The sequence below is a fragment of the Emydura macquarii genome, unplaced genomic scaffold, assembly GCF_026122565.2.
Source record: "Emydura macquarii macquarii isolate MOO-44397 ecotype Brisbane River unplaced genomic scaffold, CSIRO-AGI_Emac_v2 contig_1253, whole genome shotgun sequence".
Lineage (NCBI taxonomy): Eukaryota > Metazoa > Chordata > Testudines > Chelidae > Emydura > Emydura macquarii.
Genome location: NW_027131390.1, coordinates 103,398,205 through 103,423,297, shown reverse-complemented (window position 1 = coordinate 103,423,297; position 25,093 = coordinate 103,398,205). Strand labels below are relative to the sequence as shown.

Here is a 25,093-nt window from a genome sequence, read left to right as displayed (position 1 = left end):
GGAATAAACCTGTTTAACCAATCCCCTCAGTGCTGGCTCAGTTTACTACTGGGCATAGCCAGCCATGTGCTGCTACTGTTCCAAGGAAACTTTACTCCAGTAGTCCTTAAAGGTGAAGCATCTCATTTTTCGCCAAAGATCTGAATCTGATGACACACCTTATTTTTCTCCTCTGGCAAGGCACCAAATATTGTTTTCATTATGTGGTGGAGTGTGCAATATAAAATGGAGTATTTTACAATGAGGATGCCCTAGTAAAACCATGAGCAATGATGGTTTATAAAATACTATGCATAAAACAAGCACTGCGCCAAGAGTAGTATCCAAAGTCTGCATGCTGCAGCAACTTCTCTTGCTGAAGCAGAGAGAAGGGGGACTTCATTGCAGATTCAGTAACCGAGCACATGGTGTCATTACTGTATTCTGGAAGAAAGGCAAAGAAGACTGTAGAGTTTAAATTGTACTGGGACCAAAATGAGTTTGGATTTTCTTGTCTGGAATTAAGGGAATATTGTCTAGTAGTTAGAGGAGAAGGGCCAGAAATCATGTGTTCTTGATTCCATTTCCAGCTCTACCATGTGTATCGCTGTGTGACTTAGATCCAGATATTTTGCCTCTCTGTGCCTCAGTTTCCCCACATGTAAAATGAGGATGATGAGGATGCTAATCTTCATTTTGGACGGGCGTTGTGAGGACTAATTCATTAATGTTTGTTAAATGCTTTTGAGATCCTCCGGGTAGCAAGCTAAAGAAGTGCAAAATATTTGTCATTATTACTAGTTGTTTACTTCTCAGGTGTCCCATGCCAATCAGAGCATCAGCACCTTCCACTTTACACCTGAAAAGGCTACAAGTATCACTACCATATCCATTTGTCTGAGGAAACTGGTCTGGATTCCCTTTCAGTATCTTCTATTGCAATTTTTTACTTGGCTGGAGAGGTCATTTCTGCAGTACCCTGGAATGTGGTGTTCCAGATAAAATGTTGCTCAGAACCAGGATTATACCATTTTTGTAATAACTGGTGTGTGTGTGTGTGTGTCTGTGTGTGTGTGAGAGAGAGAGAGAGAGAGAAAAAATGAAACTGACCACTGCCCTCTACTGGATTGAACAGATCTGCTCATATGTGTCACATGCACTATATGACTGAAAGCTACAGGAGATTCTCCCCTAGCACAACTAGTAGCATCCTCTGCTTTTAGGAACAGGAGCCATTGTGTTGTATCCCTGTTGTTGCTGTGAAGTTTTGAGTGGCCCCAAAGTATAGCAGAGTGAAGTGCTGGTTAGCCAGATAGTTGTTAATAACTTTAATCCTGAGGTTCTTCCTTTTTCTGAGTCATCGAATCCAAGTTGTTGAACAGGTAATTAAAACTGAGTAATAATTAACAAATAATAATTAAATCAGACCACATGAAAACCAAACAGAATACTAACGAGTCAAACAAAAAATAAAAAACCATGCCTGATGCAGCCCTGTTGATGGTCCTGCATTTTGAAATCATTATGAATGCTAACATCTGTCTGAGTATTTAATTAACACATTACTTTTAAAAGTTCTGTAGGAACATTAACCAATCATCAGAGATGGGCAGGTATTATCTCCATTTTACAGATGTGGGAAACTCTTACACATAGAGGTGAGTAAGTCATGCAGTGAATCAGTTGCAGAACTAGAAGTGGAAAAGCTGGCTCCTTTTTAGCCTCTAGACCATGCTATTTCTTTACAGAAAGGAGTATTGTTGCCACTGAGGGATAAAAACCCCTTGCCTATAAAGTGCTGCAGTAAAATTTGGGGAGGGAATACTATTATTCTGCGGTTTAAAAATGTGCAGACAAGTGTAATTAGCAACCACATAATTATCTCTTTTAATGTGTTTTTTGTATGTGTTTTGTAAACTACTCTAAAGCTGCAATATTAAAGTTAAACTCTCTAGTGTGGGGTTGATAGTCTGTTAAGTGACAGCTACTGTGTGGTTTTTGTTTCGGTTATTTTTTCTCTTTTCATCCTGTATTGATTTGGATAGTGGCCCTGGGAATGGCTTTCCCTGCAAGGCAGTTAATATTCTGTGTGGTAATACATGACTTCATCTAAGGAGAATCCCATAGTCGTCGTAATGTGATCTGCTCTGTCATGTTTCTGTGACCCAATTTTCCCCTGTCTTTTGTCTCAGACCTTCTCTGACCCCAACCTTATTATCTTCTTCAATAATTCACTTGGACTATTATTAATGGTGCATTAACTTTGGCTGTGCTTTCAGCAAAGATGTTTTTCTTGTGCTCATTCATTTGCCCAACTCACTTAAACAGCGAGATCATTATTCTGGGGACGTCACATAAACACAAAAACATCTCCCTTCAGATACTTACAACCATTGGATGCTTTGCAGTGGGGGAGGTCTTCCAACCACAACATTTAAACTCCAAGGAAAAGAATATCAAAGCGAATTAAGTAGCCACACACACAAACTCTGAGGGCCAGATTCTGCCATCCTTTAGACACACTGAGTAATAGCTGCTGGCTGGCCATTTTAGGTACTTCTGAAGTAATGGGGACCATATTATGTGAGCACCGCACAATCTTTAACGTAACTTGTTCTGCAATTACACAGAATAAGATACTACTTGACATAAGTGAGTAGTATCTTTAATCCCAAGAGATTAAAGTAAAAAATGTATCATTATTTGTCATTTAAAACCCAAAATGAAATTTACCAATACTTCTGACTCAGTAATTCTTGGCCAGAATCCATTCCTTTCAAATGCTTTGTGTAGATAAGAGCTGAATTAAAATAGGATTTTAAAAAATGTAAAAGCAAAGTGAATCTTTTCTCCCATTTAAATCTACTTTTGTTCCTCTATTTCCCTTGAAGAGATGATTGACTGAAGGACTCTTAATGTTAATGGTATCGCTAAGTTTGCTTTGAAAAGAGACTGAGATTTATACAGACTGGAGGAAAAGGATCTAGTGGACAGTAAGAAGCACTTTGCTTTGGAGGTGGGATTGGTTAGAAAGTGCATCTTCTGAAGCCTCCGAGTTGTATAGACTCCAACAAATGGTTGCTGGAGTTGTCTGAAGTCAGCTTGGACTCTTCTTTTCTTTTCAAAATCAGCATAGCTGAAAAGAGGGAGATGGTGTTGCAAATGTCAGCTACAGGCATCCCCACTGCCAAACTGGGCTGACTCCATAAATACAAAGGTACCAGCACAGGCACAGTGTAATCACTATCATATGTTCATTTGCTGCTTGGGATTCATTTGTGGCAGCTCCTCTTATTTTTTCTGAGTTAGCCGCTTGCACGTTTTTTCCTTTGTCAGAGTCAGTTGTGACCCCATGATAGCTGGGCTTTGAGCCCTGTCACCTCCAGACATTTCTCTCTCTAACCCTCCTCAATGCAACACAGTTCCCAGGCTTTCAACCTCTTTGGAGTTTCTTAGAGGCAAAATGGGAGCTCCTGTCTGCCGTGGGGAAAGGCAATATCTGCTAATGTGGATCCCACGATCCAGAGCACCCACAACCCAATTTAGGGCCTATTCCTGTGGGGTGCTGAGGCCCTCCTTTCAGGCCTTGGGAACTGCAGTTGCTTATCTTTCAGGGAGTCAGATTTGTGCCCTTGATTGTGCCCCCTCTGCCTTGCTTTCGGCCTCCACTCTCACTCAGCTGCATCCAAGAAAACAATGATGTTTGTGCTTTATATTGGACATAAGTTTTATAACTAGTGTGGTGGTTTATGTGTCACAGCAAGGGACTGGGAGCCTGGACTCCTGGGTTCTAGTCAGGGGTCTGCCACTAATTTTACTGTGTGACCTTGGGCGAGTCACTCAACCTTGCTGTGCCTCAGTAAAAAGAGTATGGGCAGGTCTACACTACCGCTTAAGTCAACATTGCTCAAGGGTGTGAAAAAGTCACCCCCCTGAGCGATGCAAGTTACAGCAACCTAAGTGCTGTCCACACCGGCGCTATGTCAGCAGGGGACACTCTCCCGCTGACATCGCTTCCGCTCTCCCATCAGCATAGGGCGTCTTCACCAGATGCATTACAGCAGCTGCACCGATGCAATGCTTCTAATGTAGACTAGCTTTAAGATGGTATTTGCTTGCTTCCCAGAGGTGCTGTGGGGCTTTCATTAAGGTTTGCAAAATGCTTTGGGATCCCTTAATAGTAGGGACTTATTGTGCATAGGTCCATTACGTAGTTTACCTTTTTTAAATAAACCATTCTCTTGTACCTGCGGGGCATTGTTTAACGTGGTTTCAGAATGCTACTGGGTGATGTATGGTGTTAGAGTCCCTAAAATAAATTCAAACTTGGAAAAAAGTTCATTTAATAAAACACTAAAAAGGTTAAAATAGAATCTTTTTCTGTTTTTTGACAAATGACTCTTCATTCTGCACAGGTTTTTTCTTTTTTGATTATAAAAAGCCACTACCACGGCTCACACCTTGAGCTACTTGTTCTAAGAGGGGATTTTGTTTGAGGGACATTCTTATGTAACGGCACATTATTCTCCTCCACCTTCTGGCCTAAGCAGTATGCATGCGACTCCAATAAACTTAAGTGGGATCTGAAGACCTGCCCAAAGTTCCAAAGGCTTTTACTTGTGTGCAATAACATTTTTCTCTATGATCCAAAACTCAGTTGCAACCCCACCTTAGAGGCCAACTGCTATAAACACAATAATAATGTACGTCATCCTTTAAAGGGATTTGTTAGCCATTTTCAGATCAGTTTATTATAAACTTGGTTGAGTTTTTCCCCTTTGTTTGTGTTTCTATTCCTGGAGAGCACAGTCCATTTGCCATTTTTTGACTTGACCCCTTCAAAACCAATATTTCAAAATTAATTTTGCCAATGTGAACTGCAAAGCAAACAAATCATGTGTGCAGGGTTAAAAAATTGAAACACAAAAAGAACAGTGGACCAGATCCTCAGCTGGTGTAAACTGGCATCAATCCATTGGCTTCACTGACTCTGTGCTAATTTATACCAGCTGAGGATATGACTGAGTATTTGGAAAATAAGTGAGAGGTACAAGACCTGAGTTTGGGACTCTCTTTTACCGCAAGAAAGTTGACAACATTCGGACTACTGGTCTGGGAATGCTGGAAAATACTATTTTAGGGGCTTGTTAATTCATCAGCCATTGAAAGGAAAACAGAATCTCAAACATAAGCTTCAGCAGGTTATTTGAGGAAATTCACAGCACTATTGGGGTTAGGCTTCTGATCCTCCTGCTCCAAAATTCCAGGCTTGTACCAACTGAACTGAAGGAAAACTATTGTTAGCAGTATGGAGTCCATGACCCATAGCTATACAGTTCTGATTCCATCCAGTATGGGGCAATGGAGACACATACATACTGGTCAACTCTGTGACCTGTCCAGGCCTACGGTAGCCCATCTGAAAATGCCAAGGTCAGGGCAGGCTGCAAAAGAAGAGCAGATTTTCCCAGAACTGAGGGGTAACACTGAAGTTATACCACGCTGCCAGCCAATCCTTTAGTCACTAAAACTAAAGGTTTATTATAAAAGGAAAGAAACAAATGAGAGATGTTAAATGGCCAAAGCAATCAGATACATACAAATGACTTTAAAGTCCATATATATCAGATTCTCAGCAGAATTGTGGAGTTTGCAGGTTTGTACAGTTCCTCTGGTGTACATCCTGTACCTGGATGGGTCTCAGTCCTTTGTTTCACAGCTTCAGTTGTAAATGAATTGATCCAGAGATAGGAAGCAGGAATGAAGACAAGATAGAGATGGCGCAGCTGCTTTTTAAAATAGTTTATGCCATGAGGCTTGTACTTCTTTGTCACAAACACAGTCCCATACCACATGGCATGGAAAAGCCCCCCTGTCCAGAGGCATCTCCCTACATGTCCTGGTGACTCATAAGATGTAGCCCCCAGGTTCTTTCACGGGATTCATTGTACATTTGAGTTCCCTTGATGGGCTATTAAACAGGCTTCGTGCTGTGGCCATCCTGTCTGGGGATGTCACCTAGAAACACAGCACAAATTTGAAATACAAATATACCATACATATTTAGAACTTATAATACAAAACTGATACATACATATAAACAATATTATCACACTTAGCAAATTATAACCTTTTCAGTGATACCCAACATAGCATATCTTGTAAGATTCATTGCAATTTTGCAATATTGATATCAATAATATTATAAAAGATCACTTATATTCCAGTGTCACAAGCTCATTATCATATTAATGTATATTATATACATATGGTACATTGCTAATATGAGATCTCAAAGAGTTATATTCCGTGTAAAGCCTTGCACTTCACATTTTTCTAGCTGGCCTGTTCTTTATAGAAATATGTGTTTACAGTCTACAAACTATCCGGCTCTGAAGAAGAAACAAGGTGTTGTTGAGGGAGATTTAGAAAACTCTTTTTTGCTCATTATGCAGAAAATGTATTCAGCACAAATTTCCCTTGAGGAGATAATCAGTGCCTGCCTCTGTCTCAAAAACTATCTGCCTCTTATATTTGCTCCCTTCCTGGGATTTTCAGCTCAGGGACATCCCTTATAAACTTGCATCACTTCTTCATCCTTTCTTTGTCTGATGCTGGAAGGCTGGATGGTCTTTAACTGGGCTGGAGGCAATGGGCAGCCCATGGATTGTTAATAACCACTGGCCGGATCACTGGCAAGTGAGGATGGGTAGCAGAGTCTTTTCCCTAATCAAACCAGGAGACAGAGCAGACACATTCCTGTATGAGTAGCAGTTGAGTAGAAGGTGCGGCTTTCACTCATTCTGTGCATTGCTAAGATCGCCTTAGTGTCTAGAGACTATAAACACACCTAAGGGTAACATCATTTTTGGGTAAAAGGCTCATATGCTCACCGCCCTCCCCCATTTTATATCACTTTGACTTTTGTCACTTGCCTGAGGTATAGATAGTGCTCTTGCCCCCATTTCTGAGTACCAGGTGCCAGAGGTTTATTCCTGCTTCATATATACACACACACACATACATATATATGTATATATCTATATATATATAGTTAAAGATCCCATGTTTTGCTTTCTGAAATGCACCATATCGTTCCAAACAAGCAAGTATTATTGAACTATTTTCCCATGGCAGAGACTTCCCCAGACTCCCCAAGTTAAGGGCTTTGTCCCACCACTACAAATCACTCAGTTCTGACACTGATCAGGAGGATTCTAAGTGAAATATACAAAGTCTGCTATTATTTGTAAACCTTTTGCTATATTGAAGGCAGCAATGAGAGCAGATAAGTCTAAAACAAGGGATTGCCTTGATTAGATAAAAGCTAGCAAATTCATTGTGCCAGTCATCATATTGCACCTCCAATGGCTATTTAGAAATGCATCACCATGAACTCACTTGAAATAATTGAGTATAATTGTCTTTTTAAATCATATGTGTGAAAACATCCATCTTTGTAAATGGCATGTGCTGCTGCTACTTCTGCTGCCAGCTCGCTGCTCCCTTCGAGGGATGGAAATGAGAGGCGGAAGTGGGGAGGGGAGGCTGACATTTATGAATTAGTATTTGATTGCCTATAAAACCATTCATTATTTCAGACCAAGCATCCAGAAGTGAATTAGAGGGAAAGTGCCAGCTATTGTAGCTTTTAGGTCTGGCGGATGCTCCAGAAAATATGTGTGAGCAGAAAAGAAACCCAAATGTGAAGAGCTGAAAAGGAAAAACCACTGAAAACAACTGCTCCACCACTCCTTTCATCTTCTGCTGAAACCAAACAGGGATGAGGTGATAGTGCTAGCAAAGGAGAACCTGAAAGTGAAACTGATGAGTATCTCGTGTCTAAATTGACTGAGATGTTTGGGGGGAAAAAAGCAAATGTTTAAATGGGAAAAAATGGTAGATGTTATATTTCCTCTCAACATGAATAAACTGGGGCCTGATTAGAAACAGGTAAGGAATTCTTTTAAAACATTGGTTTTGTGTTGACTGGGCCTCCCAAAATGGGGAAAAGCTGCAATCGTGTCTGCCTTCCCCAAAGTATGAGTGACAGAGAAGGAATGCTCTTGCAGATCAATGATCAATGACGCCTTGGGTTCTTCCTCCTTTAGTCATTGGCAGTCATAAGGCAAGACACACGGGGCCAGATTTTCAACGGAGCTCAGCATTCAGCAGCAATGATTGTTCTTATGGGAACTGAGCTCTGCAGACAATCTGCCGCCCTGCAGTGCATGGCAATGCAAATACTTATCCCGTCAAGCACAGGGGTGTCTATACTATGCCGCAGCCCAGTGCAGCAAAACATAGAATCATAGGACTAGAAGGGACCTTGTGAGGTCATCTAGTCCAGTGTTTCTCAACCTTTTGGATACCAGAGACTGGCTTGCTGCCTTTTGCTGCCTTTCTAAACTGTCTCAGGGAGATCTCAGGGACCGGTGCCAGTCCCTGGACCGGTGGTTGAGAAACACTGATCTAGTCCAGTCCCCTGCACTTATGGCAGGACCAAGCATTATCTAGACCATCCCTGAAAGATGTTGTCAACCTGCTCTTAAAAATCTCCAATGATGGAGATTCCTCCCCAGGCAATTTATTCCAGTGCTTAACTACCCGGACAGTTAGGAATTTTTTCCTAATGTCCAATCTACCCTGCCTTGCTGCAATTTAAGCTCATTGCTTCTTGTCCTAGCCTCAGAGATTAAGGGGAACAATTTTTCTCCCTCCTCCTTGTAAGAACCTCTTATGTACTTGAAAACTGTTATCATGTCCCCCCTCAGTCTTCTCTTCTCCAGACTAATCAAATCCAGTTTTTTCAATCTTCCTTCATAGGTCATGTTTTCTAGACCTTTAATAATTTTTGTTGCTCGTCTCTGGACTTTCTCCAATTTGTTCACATCTTTCCTTGAAATGTGACACCCAGGACTGGTCACAATACTCCAGTTGAGGCCTGATCATAATGGAGTAGAGCGGAAGAATTACTTCTCATGTCTTGCTTACAACGCTCCTGCTAACACAACCCAGAATGATGTTTTCTTTTTTTGCAACAGTGTTACACTGTTGACTCATATTTAGCTTGTCATCTACTATGACACCCAGATCCCTTTCTTCAGTATTCTTTCCTAGGGATCATTTCCCATATTGTATATATGCAACTGATTGTTCCTTCCTAAGCGACGTTATTTGCGTTTGTCTTTATTGAATTTCATCCTATTTACTTCAATCCATTTCTCCAGTTTGTCCAGATCATTTTGAATTTTAATCCTATCCTCCAAAGCACTTGCAAACTCTCCCAGTTTGGTATCATCCACAAACTTTATAAGTGTACTCACTATGCTATTATCTAAATCATTGATGAAGATATTGAACAGAATGGAACCCAGAACTGATCCCTGTAGGACTCCACTCGATACGCCCTTCCAACTTCACTGTGAACCACAAATAACTATTCTCTGGGAACGGTTTTCCCATGACAGACATGTAGTGACTGTTTGTGTCATCGCTGGGTATGGCAACATAAACACTTGCGCTATACATTCTGGACAGCTACCACAATGGCTGTGCCACACAGGCAGAAGTCATGCTCTGCAAAACTTCCTGCGTGCTTCTGGGATCTGTTTTCCTCATGCATCGCTCTCTTTGATATCAGTGGGTGCTGGGGGCCCTTGAAGTTCATGGAAGGACTTCTGAGCATTCTTTCATGCCTGTGTGCATGTACTGAGGATAGCAAGGCCAGCTTCCGCGCTTGGCAAAGAGGTGGTTCTGGTGGAATGGTAGTTTCCCGGAGATCAGGGCAGTCCCTGAATGATCAACAGAGACCCCTGACAGTTGACTGTATTGGCCGTGCTTTGAAAAGGAGAAAAGCAGATGTGCAACAAGCCATTAGCTCAGAGGTTCTCAAACTGAGGGTCATGACTACGACTGTCCGCCTTGTGCATGGCTGACCGCCAGAGCCCTTCAGAGGTTGCTGGCTGGTGCTGTGAAGGCAGTACCACCTCCAGGAGCAGTGCAGAAATAAGGGTGGCATGGCATGGGGGGGGGTCATCGCTTGTTCTGGGGGGTCAGCACAGCCTGAAATATTTTCAAAGGGGGGGCCCAGGAGAAAAGGTTTGAGACCCCCTGGCTGCATTGTGGATGTGGCTTTTAGCATTAGCAGGATTGTTCTGCATTTTTGACTTGGAAAAACATTAGGTGTATCTTTAAAATGATCATTTCTGTCAAGTGACTCTATTTAAAAGACTTATATTTGCCCAACGCTGTTAAGGGGGGGGGGGGGATGAATCTTTCGCCTGCAAAAGAAAATCCTAAAGGATGCACTTTTATTCTACTTCATAGTGCTTCTTTCTTGGGGGTTTAACAGTTACTCTACTGTGTCCTCACATTAGACAGACTGCAGAAATACTCCCACTGTATTGGCCCTGTGCAGTGCCAGCTCTCCGCTCTACCACCCAAAGCAAGTCTGCTGTGGAACCTTGAATACTTTCCACACCGAGTACTTTAGCTTAACTTCTTTCAGCCTAGTTGGCAGACAGGTTGTTTTTATGTTGTCTCTCGCCTCTCCTAGCAGCACAGCTGGCGTGGTGTCCAGATATGCGTGTTATGCTGAGCTCAAGGATTCTAGATTGAAAGGCTGATAAGATCTTCAGATCCTCTTCCTGATTTGCCAAGACATAAATATAGAGGGGTTTTTTAATGGGGATTTTCTGTAGCTGAATCTAAAGGATCAGATCTTCACCTGGTGCAAATCTACAAGGCTCTATTGAAGTCAAAGCAATGGTGTTATTGCAGCTGAGACTTTGAAGTCATCCTTACGAAAGAGTATGGAGTCAGTGGAACTGCACTGATCTACATCAGCTGAGGATCTGGGACAAGCCATGAAGAATTGTAGCTTTGTTTTGGGGTGCTGTTTTCCTGGACAACAGAAATGCTGCAGGTGGCACAAGCAAGTTACAATGGAGTATTTAGCTAAAATAGGGTGTGGAACAATAACCTAACATTTTAAAAGCTCCAGTTATACAGGAAATGTGATGAAAAGTATGATGTCAAAACTCAAGTGTCAGGGGGAAGAAGCCCTGTGAAAACGTTAGCTAATCTTTAATCAAGAAATTTTGTCTGCGTGTAAAAGACATGCAATCTGGCCTTTTATTTTTACATCTGATCCCAGCTACAACTGTGGAATGTGCCATCATTATAGACCAGATAATATTAACCTATCAAAGTACGGTATATTTATTGAGACCCTGCTGATTGTATTTCTCCTAGCTTCCATAATTTTAGAACAAAAGTAAGTATGAACAGTTGGGGGTGGTGTGGAGAAATAGCCTGATGAATTTTCTATTTGTCCGACAACTCTCTGAAATATTCTTGCCGTAACTTTTGGGGTCAATAATACATATTAAAATCTGTGGATTTAATAAGTAAACCTAGGTGTTCTGTGCCTTCCGAGACCACTTTATCTTTCCATCAAAGATGAAACATGCTTCTCAAATGAATAAAAAATAGGGCCACAAAAGATGACAAGTGAGAGCAATTTAGACTCCTTTCTCATAACCTAAGCCATAGACACTTTTAGCCGCCTCTGACTGTATACACAGTTTGCATTTGTTCGGCTCTTGCTGTTAGGTCTATAGTTCCGACCCAGTCCCCAGTCTGTGTGTACAGAGGCTCAGGAAAGGTACTGCTGCCGTTCCCGGTGCTGGGGATGGTGAGATCTGGATTCTGCCAAGCTCTGTCGAATCTCATTTGCGTTGCACGGCTAGTTTTCCTTGGTGCTTCCTATAATCTCCCTGAGTTCAAAGAGCACTTAGCTGCTTGTCTTTGTCAGAACCCCTGTTGGAGTTCTTTTATGTTGAAGATGTAGGATTTCTCCAAATGACTTTGATTATTTATTCATGCCACTTCTCTGGTGTATGATAGCACTGATATCATGAAGACCCCGTGTCTTTGCACTGCTCACGCTCTGAAATTCATGGAGATTTAGATTCCTTTGAAATTGTTTTAAAAGGGAAGAAAAGTTTTTGAAGTGTTTTTTTTTTTCTTCCCCTCAACAGTTCCGCAGCACGTTTTTCCAGCATTCCATGCTCCCTTGCCAATTGACATGCGTCACCAGGAAGGAAGGTACCATTACGACCCTCACTCCATCCACGCTATTCATGGGTAAGTCTTGCACCTCTGCTCCCACATGTTACTAAAACTCTTCAATCTAACCTCTTCTGGTTTTTTGTATTGATGCTAGGACTTGAGAGTGAAGCACAGTGCAATGGTTCAAGCACAAGGCTGTATGTTTCTAGTCCCAGAATTGCTGTATAGCTTTAATCAAGTCAGTTAACTATTCTGTGCCTCACTTCCCCCAACCGACTAGCGTATTTACCTGTCTTTCCGGGATGTGTGATGTTTAATTAGAGTGTGTACAGTGCTTTAAGATCCTGGGATAGAGAGCAAAGTTTTATGACATCATTATTCAGCTGAGGTCATAGCAACAGGAACAGCCCAATACACTTTCACTCTGTAATATATCTGGGACTTTTCTGACTACACCTTTACTAAAACCCCTACTTTGGCTCCTCAATCTCAGTGGCCTTATGGGACCACCCTTGCCATAACATCACTTTAAAAGTGAATTGAAAGGCTATTTGTCTGCTATCTTCAGTTCATGAAGCTATTGGCATCCCCAGCTCTACAAGGGGCTGACACTAGGGTAACTGTCAGAGGTGGGGAAGAGCCACACCTGATATGGCTAACTGTGTTTCAGGTTTGATTTCCTGCATCCCTTGCTAAGACCTGAGTTTTGTGTTTCTCCTCTGAAAGTTAATAGTCTAGCTAGCACATAAAGCAGGGTAGGGATGTCTGTTCCTTATATCCCATCACATGTCGGAGAGAAAAGGTGGCTAAGTGGTTAGGGGCCTACCTCAGAACTTAGTATACCTGGGTTCAATTCACTCCTTTGCTACAGGTTTCCAGTGTGATCTTTTGCGATCCATAAAATGGGGATCATAGCACTTCCCTACCTCATGAAGATGTGAGGATAAATTCATTAACGGCTCTGGTAGTCCCTTCTGGCTGTAAACTTTATGAATTTATTATTCATAATAATATTATGGTAATGAGGGCCACATACCTACCTAAAATACATAGCTGTATCTATAAACTGTTGCAGGAAACACTCCAAATCCTGGACTTGGACTTTGTCATGCAAAATGCGCTTCCCTTTGCTTTTACAGGTGGGTTGGTTGGGTGCAGGAGACCAGTGGAGTGACACAGCCTGAAATTAGTAAAAATCTTGAAAACCTATTTTTCATTTATTAGTGGATTTGTTTTCAAATGCATCTTTGTCACTCTGAAGCCCAAGCCTCTGATTACTGATTTTCACCTTTCCTAAATTATTGAATTACTATATAGATAGAGATTTTTCAGTTCGCCACCTCCTTATAAGCTTTGATCTGTGCTAAAAAAATACTGCAGTGTAAACTAGAGTCCTGAGTAATGAAAGCTTTACAGCTAAGAGTTTTTCTCTCCCCTCTGGAATGAAACACTGCTAGTTCCACACAATTTGGGAAATGAGGAGCCACTGGAGATGGAAGCAGGATTTTGTATGGTACCACTGCAGCTGTGAAATTCCATGTATTGGAAGCTGCAAGCCTGAGAGGACAGCGTTTAAATGGGGTATTATTTAACTGCTTCACTGATGCCTAACATACTAACACAATTGCTTAGGGAAAATGTGTCTCCTTCGCTCCTCCTGTGTATCTGGTAAATCCCTGTGGAAGTACCAATAGATGGTTTATGTTGATTTGATAGATCTGGTCAGAGAATATCAGGGGGGGAGTCCCCCCACATGGAAAATGTTGAGATTTTGTCAAAATATTTCAGCTGAAAACTGAAATACTTTTGATTCAAAAATGCTGTTGCCGTGCCTCTTGTGAGTTGTAGTTCAGGTGCCTCATGCTCCTGTTCTCTTTAGGTCATGCTTCCTGGGTGGACTACATCTCCCATGATGCACCACGTTCTCCTTTTTGGTAAGGGGGAAGCAGTGCATCATGGCAGTCACATGGAAGCCAGTGCTACTATTTAACATAGGTTATAGACCTAGGATGTTAACATTGAAAAGCAGGCTTTGAAATAGGCTCTGGAAACTTGCCCACAGAATGGCTAGTGTCAAGATGGTAAATAGGAAGATTTCAAGCTTTTATAAAAGGAACTATATTTTGGGGGAGGAAATAAGAACATAAAAACTGACATATTGGAGCAGACCAATGATCCATCTAGCCCAATATCTTGTCTTCTGACAGTGGTATTTTCAAATTCTTTTTTGAGCTGGGGCAACCAGACCTGCTCGCGGTGTTCAAGATGTGGGCATGCCATGGATTTATATAGTGGTATTAGATTTTCTGTTTTATTATCAAGCCCTTTCCTAATGGCTCCTAACATTCTTTTAGCTTCTTTGACTGCTGATGAACATTGGGTGTATGTTTTCAGAGAGCTATCTACAATGATTCCAAGATCTTTCTTGAGATTTAAAAGCTAATTTAGACCCATCATTTTGTATATATAATTGGGATTGTTTTCCAATGTGCATTACTTTGCATTTATCCATACTGAATTTCATCTGCCATTTTCTTGCTCCATCACCCAGTTTTGTGAGATCCCTTTGTAATTCTTTGGAATTCATTCGTTTTGACTTAACTATCATGAGTAGTTTTGTATCATCTGCAGACCGTGACACCTCACGGTTTACCCCTTTTTCCAGATCATTTAGGAATATTTTGAACAGCACAGATCCTAGTGCAGATCTTTGGGGGATCCCACTATCTCCCTCTCTATACTGTGAAAACTGACTGTTTATTCCTACCCTTTGCTTCCTATCTTTTAACCAGTTACTGAGTTATGAAAGGACCTTTTGTCCCAGGAATCTTTACTTTGCTTAAGATCCTTTGGTGAAGGACCTTGTCAAAGGCTTTATGAAAGTCCAAGTACGCTATATCCCCTGGATCAGTCTTGTCCACATGTTTGTTGACACCCTCAGAGAATTTTACTAGATTGGTGAGGCATGATTTCCTTTTACAAAAGCTGGGTTGATTCATCCCCAACACATTATATTCATCTATGTGTCTGATAATTCTGTTCTTTACCATAGTTTCAACCAATTTACCTGGTGCAGAAGTTAGTTTAACTTGCCAGTAATTGTCAGGATGGCCTCTGGAGCCTTTTTTAAAAATTGGCATCACATTAGTTATTCTCCAATCATCTGGTACAGAGGCTGGTTTAAGCAGTAGGTTATGTACTACAGTTTTGCAATTTCATGTTTGAGTTTCTTCAGAACTCTTAGGTGAATACCATCAGGTCCTGCTGACTTCTTCTTGTTTAATTTATCAATTTGTTCCAAAACTTCCTGTATTTACACCTCAGTCTGGGACAGGTCCTTAAATTTGTCACCTAAAAAGAATGGCTCAGGTGTGGGAATCTCCCTCATCTTCTGCCGTAAAGATCGAATGCAAAGAATTCATTTAGCTTCTCAGCAACGGCCTTGTCTTCCTTGCATACTCTTTTAGCACCTTGATCTTTCATGGCCCCACTGATTGTTAGGCCCCCTTCCTGCTTCCAATGTACTTTTAAAAATGTTGCTACTAGTTTTTGTATCTTTTGCTGGTTGTTCTTCAAATTCTTTTTTCACCTGCCACCTTGTACTTTTACACTTGACTTGCCAGAGTTTGTTCCTTTATATTTTCCTCACTAGGATTTGACTTCCAATTTTTTAAAGATATCTTTGTCTCTAACCACCTCTTTAACTCTGTTGTTTAGGCATGGTGGCATTTTTTTGATCCTCTTACTGGTTTTTTTCTTTTATTTGGCATATACATATAGGATGATGTTTTTAAAAAGTTCCCTGCAGCTTGCAGGCATTTCACTCTTGTGACTGTTCCTTTTAATTTCCATTTAACGAGCCACCTTGTTGTTCAGTTCCCCTTTTTTAAGTTAAGTGCTACTGTGATGAATTTCTTTGGTATTCCCTCCCATCCCCCAACAAGGATGTTAAATTTAATTACATTATGGTTATTACTGAGCAGTTCAGCTATATTCACCTCTTGGACCAGATCCTGTGCACCACTTAGGACTAAATCAAAAATTGTCTTTCCCCTGGTGGGTTCCAGGACTAGCTGCTCCAAGAAGCAGTCATTAATGTATCTAAAAATGTTATCTCTGTATCCTGTCCTGAGGTTACATGTACCCAGTCAATATGGGAATAGTTGAAATCCCCAATAGCCTCTTTCTAGTCTCTCTGAGCATTTCACATTCATGGCCACCATCCTGTTCAGGTGGTCGGTAATATATTCCTACTGCTATACTCTTATTATTCAAGCTTATTATTCTATCCATAGAGATTCTATGGTACTGTTTGAGTCACTGATTTCATTTCATTTCATTCGATTCATTCAGAATAACTGTTTGATGACACAACCTACATTGAATAACTTCTGCTGTTGGATAGGTGCATGTCCTTGGGACAGAAGTCACTGGGATGCCAACAGAAGGGTAGTGGACCTGCTGATTTACACAGCCATAGAGTCTCTGTTCAAGTTCCAAGGGCTCACTCTTCCCAGCAACACTGCAGAAAAGATGGAAAAGTGTCCACTGATATGCTACTTGGGGGCGAGGAGTGATCGCTTTTGATTGGCAGTTAGCTTGGGAAGATATTTAAAGGGGCAAGGCAGCCACTCCACGGTGTGTGTGTGTGTGTGTGTGTGTGTGTGTGTGTGTGTGTGTGTGTGTGTGTGTGTGTGTGTGTGTGTGTGTGAGAGAGAGAACATGCATGGGATGTTAGCAGTCTGGGTGAATAGGCATGTGTTTTGAACCAGATTATATCTGTATTTCTGGGTTTCTAATATCTGGTGATAGTCAGAACCTGGTTGCTGTTGACTCCAAGTATCAGTCTGCCTTTTCCATAGATGTCCGCTTTTTCCAACAGACCACATAACCACATCCTTCACCTGAAGCTTCTTGTGAGGGAATGGCCTAGTGGTCACCTACACATCTCCTCTGTCATCGTTTCTAGGGTGTGTCCAGTTTTTCCATTTCCCATTCAGGCTCTTCACTGGGCATCTAGTTGTTTTGTTCCCCTTTCCCCTGCCTGGTTAGGGAACAGCTGCTCTGTTCATGCCTTCTTAAACCCAGGTAAGTTTTTCCATTGGGGTGACTATGCCTGAAAAGTGGTTCAAAACTTCCAGCCTGGTCTTGGAAGCTGACTACTAGTGTGAATAAGAGCTTGGCATGGGATTTGACAGTACTGTATTATTCAGTTAATCTCCAGATAGCTGAGTACCAAAATGTCTGGTGGTCAGCAAGTTAGATGTTCAGTTTACCCATTCCCGTGGCTATTAAGCAGATATACTAGGAATGGCCACGTTCCCCAGGTAGAGAACCAGTAGTCACCTGTTAGTATTTAAGGTAATGAACCCTGTGAACAGAACTGGATGCTCAATAGCTAAAGCCCTTTTTCATTTAGGATCCTTCAGCTCATCAACATCCCAACAGTGCCCAGCACAGAGTAACTTTTTGAATTATGTTTAGTGTATTGGAAACATAAAGAGCTTGTTCATAGGTCTCAGAAGAGGAAATTCACTCTCCCTTTGAAAATTCCAGACATATTAATCCCTCTTTTGAAGCCTGCTTTAAAGGGCTGCCTCTGTGGATGGTGAAGCGCTGAAGGTGAACAGCAGACCGCCTCTATGCAAGGTTCTTTGTGCAAAGATTCATTGGCAGGTACCGCATTTTTGAGGAAATCATCCAGATTGGAAAATAAAATGGAACTCTTTTATTTGCATGTATATATACCGCCACCTACTAATGGACAGACTCAGAACTGCTCACCCAGCTGTGATAAGCCCTATGTTGCAAACGACTAATAGAGATTTTTCCTTCACTCGAATCAGAAAGGCCTCTGTTTTGGGACAAGAGAATGCCAGTTCTATTCACGCTGTTACTGTGAAGTTCCAAGTGACCGTGGTATGCTGCACAGTGCCAGTGGTGTGAAATTCCTGCTTGCCCATGGATTTATTTAACTTTTTTTTCTAGTATCTTTCTCTCTTACCTTCATGCATCTCAGCCTCATCCCCTTGTTACCTCTCCTCGTAAGTGTCCTTTCTACTGCTTTTCTATTTTTTACCCTATTCTTTCTATTCTTTTACACATCCTCTTCTGTGACTTTTCTCTCTTCTGCAGAGAACTTTGCATATCACTTACTCTCTTCAGTACATGACAATAAAAGAAATGTCTGAAGCCAGGAGCATCTAGTACTGTGGGGTGGGCTGTTGTACACAGCATCCTGAACAGCTGCACGGCTGTTGTACATGGGCTTGCTCAACTCTGCAGGCATAGTTTAGGCTGTAGATATCTATAGTTACATTGTCTTTCCCTAGCACCAGGCTAATTCTGGGGGTTTTTGTATATATATTTTTCCCTCTAGAAAAATATTGTAATGCTAGGAAGAAAAATTGAGTCATTGAGCTTTGGCTTTATGATTAATGTGATCAGAGCTTGACAGAGGTTCCCCAATTCATCAAGACCATATTCTAGCTGTCTACTTTCTTGCCTGTACCAAATGTATCTAATTACATGAACATTGCACAGCAAATTAGATGAAGTCTCATTTGTTGTCAGCCACGGAGCCTTATTATTTGCCGTCTGGTTTGTGTCAAAGGTTTGTTTCCCAAATGCTTGAAGTGACATTGCTATACATTCCTCTTTATCATTGTTTGCATATAACCTAATGAGAACTCCAGTTATTTTATCATCGCTGTCAGATAGTAATCAGCAGGGTTCTGTCTAGCAGGATGGGACATACAGGACAGTCAAGTATGCACGGCTGTTTGTTTGAGACCTAAAATCAAGACTCGAAGTATGGAAAGATAGGTGAGAAACAAAGGAGCTGGGAATTCACTCTGAATACCCATTATTCAGGTGCCCCAAAGACTTGCCAGGTTTACATTTGTCGTTGGGTAGGTTGGCATTTCAGTCATTTCCACTCTAAGAAACATGACAAATAGTCATAGGGTTTTCTTTGGCTTCTTCCTATTTACTGAACTTAAAATACATGCACCCAGTTGCATAACAAAACAAGTCAGGTAGCACCTGAGGAAATACTTCATGTGATCCAAGTTAAACCTTTTAGGCCAAAGTAATATTTAGTTGGTCTTTAGGACATTCAACTTTTCGATCTCCCATCCTTTATTTTTGCTGTGTTTCATGGTATACCAGCTGTTTCATCTCTGAAAATAGTCATTGCAGGCAGCAGGTGTCAGCTGTAACCACATGGTTTTTGGCACACTCATAGAATCTGCTTGGATAATCCAGAAAAATCTTGCTTTTGGTCACTTTCGATTCAGAGATTGGCAAATGTCTGACATTCTTAACTAAGTTTCTTCACTCTGTTGTTGCACTGAGATCTCTGCAGCTGCAGTGGAAGAACTCGGTCCTGGGGCTGGTTTTGTTCAACATCTTCATTAATGATCTGGATGATGGGGTGGATTGCACCCTCAGCAAGTTTGCAGATGACACTAAAATGGGGGGAGTGATAGATGCGCTGGAGGGTAGAGATAGGATACGGAGTGACCTAGACAAATTGGAGGATTGGGCCAAAAGAAATCTGACAAGATTCAACAGGGAAAAGTGCAGAGCCCTGCAATTAGGATGGAAGAATCCCATGCACTGCTACAGACTAGGGACCGACTGCTAAGCAGCAGTTCTGCAGAAAAGGACCTGGGGGTTACAGTGGACAAGAAGCTGGATATGAGTCAACAGTGTGCCTTTGTTGCCAAGTAGGCTAACGGCATATTGGGCTGCATTAATAGGAGCATTGCCAGCAGATTGAGGGAAGTGATTATTCCCCCCTATTCAGCACTGGTGAGGCCACATCTGGAGTATTGTGTCCAATTTGGGCCCCCCACAACTCGAAGAATGTGGACAAATTGGAGCGAATCTAGTGGAAGGCAACAAAAATGATTAGGGGGGTGGGGGACATGACTTATGAGGAGAGGCTGAGGGAACTGGGCTTATTTAGTCTGCAGAAGAGAAGAGTGAAGGGGGACTTAATAGCAGTCTTCAACTACTTGAAGAGGGGTTCCAAAGAGGATGGAGCTAGGCTGTTCTCAGTGGTGGCAGATGACAGAACAAGGAGCAATGGTCTCAAGTTGCAGTGGGGGAGGTCTAGGTTGGATATTTGGAAAAAAGCTTTTTCACTAGAAGGGTGGTGAAGCACTGGAATGGGTTATCTAGGGAAGTGGTGGAATCTCCCATCCTTAGAGATTTTTAAAGCCTGGCTTGACAAAAGCCCTGGCTGGGATGATTTAGTTGGGGTTGGTCCTGCTTTGAGCAGGGGGTTGGACTAGATGGCATCTAATCGTCTATGATTCTATTAGTCTAACTCATTTTGGCTCATTTCACACCAACGAGAGCATTGTGCTTTCGAGATGTCAACTTGGATTCTAATGTCATTGGGTTTATGTTCATATGAAGAATGCAGAGAGAGGCAAGGGAAAACCCCTATGAAGAGCAGAAATAGCGGGCATGATCAAGTGGAGAACAAGGTGAAAATGGAGCACAGTGAAAAACAGATGGGGACAGTAAAAAGAGGAGCAGAGAGGGAGAGAGAAATTATACGAGTGACAAAGGAAATGTATATAGTGCATTACACCTAAAAACAACATCTAAAAAGAATAATATTTAAGGTTGCAAAATCAAGCACTCAAAAGTTAGAAAATGCCAAAATGAGGTTGCTTGTGCAGCTTGAATTCTGCTCCCTTGGGCATATGCGCTGTGATGCAGTCTTTCACTATATAGTCATCCAATTTTTTCCACAACACTTCTATCGCATTCAGTGCACAGGATGGACTATGGGGATGAGTTGTGATGAGTGTTATATATATTCCCTATATACAGTGTTTATTGATTGGTTGGAATTTCTCTCTGCACTTTTCATCGGACTTTGTTGTAAGCGGAACACAGACCCAATATAGGTTGAATCAAACTTTCAGACTCCAATGTTCCATTGAGCCAGATGAGTTCCCCTGATGCTTTAGAATAGGCTCCATTGTAATAAAGGGGCTATTTTATATTTTAGGGCCCGATCGTGCAATCCTTAATCTTGGTAGTAACTCCATTAAAATGAATGGGATTACTAATGTCAAGTTTGCAGGATCATGTCTTTAAATAGAGAGTAAAATTCCTTCCAGAGACAGCAGGTGATTATTAGTAGTCCCTTTCTCTCCCCATGTCTAGGCTTTTTAGATACTCTGTTTTTTCACACAAAAAAACCTCTTAACTCAGCTAAAAAGCCTCTGCCAATGCAAGAGCCCTCAGGGCTAACCCCTGTAAGCAGCATACTTAGGCTTGACTCAGCCAGAGGCTTTTTAACAGTAGCTCCTAAACAGAGGTTAAAGCCCTGTCAGACGCTGTGTAGTGTAACAAACAAAAGCAACATTGTTTTTGTGCTGGCATTCTAGTGGCTTGTTAAGCTTTTTATTTATGTCTTAAAAAAATATTGTTGTTTAGTCACCCTAATTCTATTGTCCCTTTAAAAAATAAATCCGAGTTCACTGAATCACAAGACCAAATTCACCACTGGCGTAAATGTGTGAAATACCACTGATTTCAGTGATCTGCACCAGAGCTGAATTTCCCCAAAAGATCTTGAAATGGAAAAGACTACTAGTCCATCTCCCTGCCAATGCAAAACTGTTCCCAATTGTCCCTTTATTGTTTTTCTTGTCAATTTTAATGTTAAATGTCTCAATAGATGGGACTTCCGCCACTTCCCTGGGAGCTGAAGTTTTTCCTGGTATTCCTCCTACATTTTTCCTTTATCTGAAATCAGTTCTCTTAATTTTACTCTACTTTATGTCCTTTTTACAATTCTAAACAATTCTTCTGCCTCCTGGATACTTACAACCTTTTTCCAAAATCCAGTCCAAAACTCCCTAGAAATATAGATAAATTATAGGCAGAGTTGAAAATGTTGCCCATGGTTAAGCTTCTCGTTATAAGATCCTGTGTTCAGTTGCTTATAACTTTGCCGAACTTTAACCATTTGGGCTGAAATTTTCCATGGTGGGTGTCTGCCTCAGGCTGTTCAAGTTTTACCATGGTTCAACCACTTGCAAGAACAAGGTTAGGGGAAAATATGTTTGGCTTTGTTACAAAAATTTGGCAACCATTTTCCTGAGACACTCTGGTGCTCCATGCTTTGGAGCAAGAACTTGAAATTTGGCTGATGGCTTGGGATGTACCTTTTGCTGTTCCTCTGAAAAATCCTCCACTTTCCCCCAAGTTCTACGCATGATAAATCTCAGTCCACACACGTTCAGTGGACGTTTTAGAGTCTGGCAGCTAAATTCTCAGACGAGTCCACCAGCACTGAGCATGCTTCATCCCAGGACTGCAGGGACTGAGCAGGACTTTCCCTGCAATGGTTGCTGCTGCTGATACCCAGGCAGCATGGAAGAGAGAGCTGCCCGACTTGAGTGCAGATGGAACAAGAGCTGGACAGAGGATGGTGGATGGGGTGTAGATTGGGCTAGGTGCCTATGGGGTGACTGGGACTGGGAGCTGGGAAGGGAGGAATCAGTCTGGAACTGACTTGTCCAGGAGACTGGGATGAGGAGCCAGGATAGGAGGAAGACTGAAACTTGCAGAGGGAGCCCAGAGCAGGAAACCGGGACTGTCTGGTAAGGGGATGGACTGGGATGAGGAGTTGCGGGGGATGGGGAGACTGGGATGAGGAGCTGGGAGCAGCTCAGGATTAGAAAGGTACAAGAGGATAAAGGCACCTTAGCCCATCCCTCCCCACACACACACTCCTCCTGTGCTGTGAGGTCTGAGTGTCACCTCTTAGATGCACAGCACAAAATCCCAGCTGTTGGGGTGGGGGTTAGCAAGTTAGCCCACAATCCATTAAATCCAGAAGGCGTTTCTGCCTTTGAGAGATGGCAGTCCTAATCCCAGCAGGCCGATAAAAAGGGGAGACTCCTTTCATTAAAGGTCGCTTCTTTTAGAAACAAGCGCAGCACACCAGTCGATTTACCTCAGAACATACCTGCCAGTAAAATGTGTGTATTTTCATATTTACTTTGCTACAGGAGTAGCAAAGCTTTGGCCCGTTCTGATTGAGGGTACTGTGCTGCTTTGGAGATAGAGAGCGCTCCCTCCGGAGTCAAAGCAAACAGCTGCCCGGAGATGCATTTTTGTGTATTTTGCAATTTCATTACTTTGACCAAATGGATATGTTGCTCATTTGGAAAGCAGTTTTTTGCTGCTTATTTGGTGTTTACTCTGTCCCCTTCTTTCTCCCAACCCTTCTCCTCACTTCCCTCATACACGCTCCCTTTATTTAAAATAAAATATGAGCAAGGGACGGGATGACTAAAGAGATCAGTAATGGATTATAGAGCCTGGTCCACTCTAGGATGCTGGTTCACATTTATCCCAAGTCTGTAATTACTAAAAGTTATGATCTTCTAATGGCTCTTTGGTGACTCCTATGAAGTGATCTGGGGAATGGCAATATAGCTTTCACTGTAAAACAAGCATAGACAGCACTGCTTGGACACCTTGTCCATTTTCAAGAGGCCAAAAACTAAATGGTCAGGATACTAAATTGCCACTGTCTTGCTTTGTGCATTTGGAGAATTGACTTCACCTGTCTGTGCCTCAGTTTCTCGCTCTGTAAAATGGGGGTAGCGACCTTTCTAATGGTCTTTGAGAGTGGAATGAGGAGAGATGATCAGTAAATGCTGAGTGTTGCTGTGTGGCCCTTTCAATCTCTGTAGAGCTGGGTTGTGGCTCATTGGCAGGGCAGGATGTGGGAAGCTTCCATTGCTACCATCTGTCCTGGGAATCCACAGAAAAGGAGCACCCGTAATTCCTGTCAGCTTCAGGAGCAGCATTGTGTGCTTGGAACTTGTGAACATACTAGGCCATTGGGATCCGGAGCTGGCCTCTCTGGCACCTTTCACCAGCACTAAAGTCTCATGAAATTAATAAATAAATAAAAAAGGAGCAAGAGATGGTGGCTGCTCACTCAACAGCTAGAGAGTTGCGTAGCTTTTCAGTTGGTATAACCAATTCCAGCATTGAAAACATGAATCAGCGCCTCTATTCTAAGGCCTATTCACAGTGTTTCAGCTTTGTGTCATAGTAATGATTATGTATACGTGGAGTCATACATTTTATTTCCTTAATTTGAGGAGATAATTTCTTTAGACTCTGTGTGTGCTAAGCATCTTGGTAGAGAATTTCAAAGCAGTCTAGGGGATTTAGACACATCTCACAACAATTGCAATGGAAGATGTATCTTTAAATCCCTCAGACTGCTTTGGAAACCTCAACCACAAACTTTAAATCCAAACAGATTTGAAAGTATGTTGTCTTGAGTCGCTAAACCATAAAGTGAGGTGCAAGTCCTGTAGATTGAATTAATAAAAGTACTGGGCCAGATCTGTAGCTGTTATGAATTGGCTTAACTCCAGTGAAGTTAGTGGACTTCAATTGGCGTCAAAGGAGCTGTGCCAGTTAACACCAGCTGAGGGTTTGGCTTCTTAAAGTGCAAGAATTTTTTCTAAAATGTGAACTGCAACTATGACTTGATCCAATCACTCTTGGATATGTAAAATTGGTTAGGATATTCTGCACTGAATACAGGAGTCTGATCGCAGAGGTCTTTTATTTAAATCTCTGGAATGTGTTTGCTGCTGATGTCACTGTGTAATCCACTGTTGCTTTTGAGTGAGTGTCATTCTCAAAGCTTCACATCAACAAGTCTTAAGTGATAATCCCTTTGCTTACCTCACTTTATTGTAGGTTAAAAGTGACTTCATGCTTCCCCTTTATCCAGTGTTAAACTCATGCTTTACAAAACAAAATTGAATTCCATTCACTCACTGCTTTCCTAGGGGGTAAATACTCACAGGATCACTTCAGACAATAAAGAAAAAGGTGGGCACCTGTCAAAATTTGCCATCTGTGGAAAATTTTATAGGATCCTTTTAAGATCCCCTCAATGGTCCATTTTCTACTACTGTTAACATGCTCACCTCATGCGGTCATAGAAGTTGAATAGATATTACCTCTTGCC

General features: G+C 41.8%; 1 protein-coding gene across 1 annotated transcript in view; it reads left to right on the top strand.

Moving 5' to 3' along the window:
* The window catches only part of GLI2 (GLI family zinc finger 2), a 248,298-nt gene that overhangs the window by 142,607 nt on the left and 80,598 nt on the right, over nucleotides 1-25,093 (top strand). The window contains exon 3 of the mRNA XM_067549660.1: nucleotides 12,024-12,129. Within this exon, the coding sequence (XP_067405761.1) occupies nucleotides 12,024-12,129 (106 nt within the window). The remainder of the gene's footprint in view (nucleotides 1-12,023; nucleotides 12,130-25,093) is intronic.